Here is a 5,861-nt window from a genome sequence, read left to right on the forward strand (position 1 = left end):
GGAGCCTCCCAGGGAAAGGAGCCTCCCAGGGAAAGGAGCCTCCCAGGGAAAGGAGCCTCCCAGGGAAAGGAGCCTCCCAGGGAAAGGAGCCTCAAACCCCTCCAACACGAGGCTGGACAGACAAGCATGGATTGCAAAAGCCCTCTGAGAACTGCACTGTAAAAAAAACCACCCTTGGCATTATATTGATGGGGAAGATGAAAAACACTTTAAAAACCTGCCCAATATTTTCTGCCACAAGCCCTGTGCCCTGTTGAATTCTGGTTGGAATCTGACCAATCTAGCAGCTGACTCAAAGACTTTTTTTTCTTTTTAACTCCTAGTACTAATATTAAACAAGAAAACCTCAGCCTACCCTGCCCAGTTTTCCAAAAATCAGACTGGAGAAAAATGAAGTTTCTGATAATTTCTTTTTGCTTGTTCCCCTTTTGAGTCCAAACCTTAAATTTTATGGCTCCTTTGCTGTCAAAGTCCCAGTAAAGAAGAGATCACTAATCAGTGGCTCACAGGTCTCCTATTTCAGCTCAGCCACAGGAAATCAAAGTTTTAAGCAGTGTTTTTCCTGGTCATTCTGGTACAAATCAAGCACAAAAAATTTATCCTGTAATTTCAAAAGATTTCTCAAGCAGTCAAAGCAAGGATTATCTTTAAGCATTTAGTGAGTGCAAACAGCACACCTGGAGGTTACTGTTTGGTATTTTCAGTTCTCTACCATGCACTTAAAGCTGAGTTTGAGCAGTCCTGATTCAGCAATATAATTCATTACCTAAAGCAACCTATAGCTAAATAAACTGTACCTTGTTCCCTGCCACCACAGCAGGCAGGACTTTGATCTGGTCAACACATAAATTTTATTTATTTTATTTACTGACACAGAGGAAGGGTGAAGAGAACCCAATGGCACTGTTCAGGATTTCTCCAATCCCATCTCTGCTCAGAGATGCCTAATCAGGGTCACCCCAATTCAGACACCTCTGTCAACAAAAGGACACTTTGACATGGAAACCTGAAACTTCAGAGTAACTGAGCATGGCCAAAATAAAAAAACAATGGGCTTTGAGCACATGAGAGCAGCTTTGTGTGACCATTTTTGTCTCCTCTGCTGCTGAGGAGCCATTCAAATTAATTCCCAAGCCACAGTGTTCTATCAGACACTGACAAAAAAAGTACTGTTTTACCCCAAGGGACTTTGTTCCAAGTGGTGTTTCTGGTTAATACCTGATATCTTCATCTGTCACCATGAAGGCTTTGCAGAGAGGCTGTGAGGTGTTGAGCCAAACCCCAGGGTTCTTCTCCACAGCTGCAGAGAGCTGGCCTGTGATGGGCATGGTGCTGGTGTGCAGGGCACTGGCGATGGCAGAGAGCAGGGTCTCATCTGTGCACCCCGGGCCCACCCCTGCAGGAGGGAGGAAAAGCCATAACCAACAGTGCACAGGGCAGGGAGCAGCAAAAGCAGGACAGCAGGAATGGAACTGGAATGGCAGAACACACGCTGTGGTTTTGGGAGCTAACACAACACAGATCCTGGACACTGGAGCAGCTCCTGTGCAGCTCTCCAAGGGTGTTCACACCCAGGGCACTTCCTCATTCTGTTACACAAAACCAATAATAATAAAGAAAAGGTAGACTGGGAATGAAAGGTGTTTCCATGATGTTTGAATGGAAATGTGAGAGAGATGAGGGTGTTCAGTCTAGGGAAGAGAAGGCTCCAGGGAGAGCTGAGAGCCCCTTGCAGGGCCTAAAGGGGCTCCAGGAGAGCTTGAGAGGGATTTGGGACAAGGGATGGAGGGACAGGACAAAGGGCTTTAAGCTGAAGGAGGGCAGGGTTAGGTGGGATATTGGGAAGGAATTTGTTGGCTGTGAGGGTGGGGAGGTCCTGGCCCAGGTTGCCCAGAGAAGGTGTGGCTTCCCCTGGATCCCTGGAAGTGTCCAAGGCCAGGTTGGAGGGGGCTTGGAGCCACCTGGGCTAGTGGAAGGTGTCCCTGCCCATGGCAGGGGGTGGGACTGGGTGACCTTTAAGGTCTTTCCAACCCAAGCCAGTTCTGACTCTGCTGTTTCTGGAACATGGACCCCAAAAATGTCAAGAAGTTTTGCTTCAGTGCTTTCTCAGGCCAAGGGGCACCAAGACCCCCAGGGAGCACTGGCAGTTCCTGCTGCAGCAGGAATGACCATGGCCCTGCCAGGCACACACAACACCCGCAGCTCACTGCTGACAGGCACCAAAATGCCCTCCCTGAGTGAAGGGCAGGCTCTGATTACCTTGCAAACCTTTGGGAAGGTCCATTGTTTTCACCAGCTCCTCTGCAATGTCAAAGGCGTTCAGTCCACTTAACTTCTTCTCCCAGAAGAGCTGGAATCAAAGAAAGGGGTTCTTGGCACAAACAGAAACAGAACTGTCAACTCCACAAAGCACCTGCTCCCTGTGCAGGGAGGGAAGAGCTCTGCTGTGGACAATTCCATGTGGATTTACTGCAGAAGGGATCTGCCAGGAAGGACAATCCTCACTGTCAATCAGCCCCCAACTCCTCTGTCCCAACCTGCTGCCTTGAGAGAGATTTCCTTTTCTTCCAGGGCCTGGTATTTTCCCTGTTCTGAGCTGGAGAAGCAAGGCCAGGCTTGCTGGCTTTCATCTACAAGCCCTTAGTGTGAGACAGCCTTTTTTACACCCCGTTCCTCTCCTGCTGTCTCAGATAACCCACAGAAAGTTAAGGAATGCAAGGACTGGATCCAAGGTAAAGTATTGTTTTCTTCCTCTCCAGCAGTTTCTCATGAGAACAACCAGGTCTGGTCCTTCACCAGATTTTGAGTCACAGGTTCTCCTCAGGAGCATCTGCTTTGGTGGAAAGGCAGTTACAGCACCTGACACACCTTCAACTCTCCACCTGGGTTCATGAGGGTGATCAATGAGCAGCTGGAGGATCAATTATATTTAAAAAAAACCCAATTTTATCCAGGTTTTGAGAAATCAAGGATTCACCCCAAACAGTCCAAGCAAATCCCACCCCCTTGTCCCTTCTGGGATTCTGTGATTTTTAAGCCAGGGCCTCAGCACTAGTTTCAAATTTTGCAGAAACACCTGGAGTTTGTGAGCAGAAGTTCAAACATTCTGCTGCCTGATAGAATATTTAAAGCAGGGACACAAATCTCTGTCCAGCTCAGAATTTGGAGGTCAGTGTCATATTTTTAGTGTTCTTTTACTGTCTTAACTATCAAAACCACGGGAACAGCAACAACACTGTGAACACACGGGTTCTACTTCCTTAGGAAAACAGGGTAAAACTCTGCCAATCTCCTCAAAAAACACAAAAAACTCCACAGCCATCAAACCAAACCACCCAACTCCATTTCAGAGAGGCTCTGTCTCACACCTGAAGGTTCTAGTTGAAGTAGGTTCACGTGAACTGTCCTCAAAATGCAGTTTTGAAGTTTGCAGAAAAAAAGTTTTCAATGGGAGAAGCAGCAGTTTAGGAAGGGAATTTTTAATTTGTGTTGAAATCACTTTCCCTCTTGGAACAATAGATTTTAACTCTCCTTGACCTGCAAGAAGTTAAACTGTACTGAGAATTGCTTCCAACAGGTACAGCTCATTTTACCAGGGCCTTTCCTTGTCCTAAGCACTCTTTTTGCATCCTTTCACCTGATGAAATTAAGCTGAAAGATTTACCTTAATTTTGGTGTATTCTCTCATTTGAGAACACACAGTTGGATAAGAAAGCCACTTTGATTTTGTATTAATAATGACATTCCAAGTGAATTTATGATCTCACACTGGCAGAGTTAACTCCTACTGATACACAATCCCTTGCACTACATCAAACACCACACTGGATGTGGCCTGTACAGGAACATGGATTTCAAACACAGAATTCTTAGACAATTGGAACATCTGACAGTGATTTTAATCCTAAATGACCCCTGAAGTGATTACAACACCTGACTAAATTTGTGGCATTAAGGAAATTAAGGTTTAACTACTGCAGAATTGTGATCTAACCAAAGGCTGGAGTTGAGTTATAAATCCCAGTGCACACAGCCTGTAACTACAGACTGGGAATGGGGTTTGCTCTGCTTTTAAAAGCTGGGAGCACTGCAAGGCAATGCTTCTGAAATGCCAGATTTCTCCAGATTCCGAAATCCCAGAGATCAGGAATCTCCAGGGAGCATTTGCTCAGCATCACAAAACGAAAGTGGTTTATTTTGGGATCCTTCCAGCAGCAAATCCAGGAGTTTTTTGGTTTTCTGGAGAAGAAGCTGCAAGTCTTACCTGCCTGGGCTGGTCCACAGCTTTCTGGGGGTCACTCTTCACCTTGTTGCTGGGGTGGTTTGTGATCTTTGTGACAGGCTGTTTGAAGATGGAGGCTGTTTGTCTCACAGGCAGGGCCGTGTTCAAATCAGGCTTGCCCTGTTTCAAGCAAGAGCAGAGGAAAAGCCCCCCCAAAATAATTTTTATTTGCCAAAATGCTACTGCAGCCACGTAGATGTGCAGCAGCAAACAGATCACGGGCTTGAAATCTTGTCTGATCTCAAGTTATACAAGTTAGACTGCTAAAACAGCATAACCAAATTCAAATCTTGCCTTAGACCTATCAAAATCAGAGTTTTCCACCCATTCTGTTTAACATATCAGCCTCCACCCTTTCTAGTTTATACCACATCACTTTTAGCTCCATTTTCACTGAATTTAATGGGCAGAAAGCTTTGCCAAGCCACCTGTAGATCACTAAACCAGGAGACTACAACCCAATATTTGTAGTAATTAGAAAAATTATGAAGAGGGATTTAGAGACTCGTTTGTGAACCCAGAAACTATTCTAAACCATTCCATTTAAACCCAGCTGAGACCAATAAACAAACCAACACGGCTGGAATCTGGATGCCTTTTTTTACCTTCAGTTCTGAACGAAAGTCAGCTTTTAAATGAAGCTCTTCATCAATTTTGCCCTGTATGACTGCATTTTCTGTTAGTGGAAACACAGGAAGACTGTTCCTCATCCCCAAAATCTAAGATGCAACTCTTGGAATGGCTCTAGGACACACTTTGTTCTCGAGGATGCAAACACTGCATCTGATTCACAGATTTATTCATGAGATGGAGAAAAGATGTATTCAGGACAAATATAATTCTGAACCATCTGGGTGCTAATCCATTCAGAAGCCAATGGTAACGATCTGTGCATTTATTGAGAGGTTTGGGCACAATTTTTAGCCTGAGAGGTGTGTGAGCTGCTGGTCTCTGCCTCAGGGCAGGTCCCAAAATATCACAGCAGCTCCCAGGGCCGGGAGGAAACGTTCTCATCGCTCCTGTGATGGTTCTTGACTTGAGGTATTTAAAATACAAGCATTGTGCTTTTTTCACACTAATTTTAGGTGCACAGACATCAGCTTTTGGGTTCTGAGAAAGATTTTAGCAACCAGTGAAGATACTTAGGAATGACTTGAGTGGCTCAATCCAGACTCGAGTGCAGCCCTCCAACGTCACTGTCACCCTGACTGGACCTCAACAATCCAAATTACCAGGGGCTAACACAGACTCTTATTCTGTCCTACAAATAGACCTCGCCATCCTCTTCCCTCTCCAGATTTTTGCCCCAAATGCCTCCTTCCCTTCAATCAATTCCAAAGCTGACACTGGCATGGCCTGGGATAACTCCACTGAATCACTGCCTGGAGGCTGCATCATCCCTGTGGATACAGGTCCCTCCTCTCCTCCCAAACCAAAGGCCAGGGCAGGGCAGAGCTGCTGCACAGCCCCAGGAGCCAGCTGGAGATCTGGGGCTCTGCAGGAGACTGTGCTGGAGAAGGTGAGCCCACACTCCAGGGTGTGGGATCACAGAATCATGGAATGTTTGGGTTGAAAGGGA

At 45.9% G+C, this 5,861-nt stretch overlaps 1 protein-coding gene across 1 annotated transcript in view; it reads right to left on the reverse strand.

Moving 5' to 3' along the window:
• Positions 1-1,123: 1,123 nt before the first annotated feature.
• Positions 1,124-5,861, reverse strand: part of LOC108642191 (methyl-CpG-binding domain protein 3) — an 11,185-nt gene continuing 6,447 nt past the window's right edge. Inside the window, exons 5-7 of the mRNA XM_029963904.1 lie at positions 4,265-4,402; positions 2,260-2,350; positions 1,124-1,396 (exon numbers count right to left, since the gene is read on the reverse strand). Coding sequence (XP_029819764.1) covers positions 1,212-1,396; positions 2,260-2,350; positions 4,265-4,402 — 414 coding nt within the window. The 3' untranslated portion in view covers positions 1,124-1,211. The remainder of the gene's footprint in view (positions 1,397-2,259; positions 2,351-4,264; positions 4,403-5,861) is intronic.

The sequence above is a fragment of the Manacus vitellinus genome, unplaced genomic scaffold (assembly GCF_001715985.3).
Source record: "Manacus vitellinus isolate BGI_N305 unplaced genomic scaffold, ASM171598v3 scaffold_64_pilon, whole genome shotgun sequence".
Classification (NCBI taxonomy): domain Eukaryota; kingdom Metazoa; phylum Chordata; class Aves; order Passeriformes; family Pipridae; genus Manacus; species Manacus vitellinus.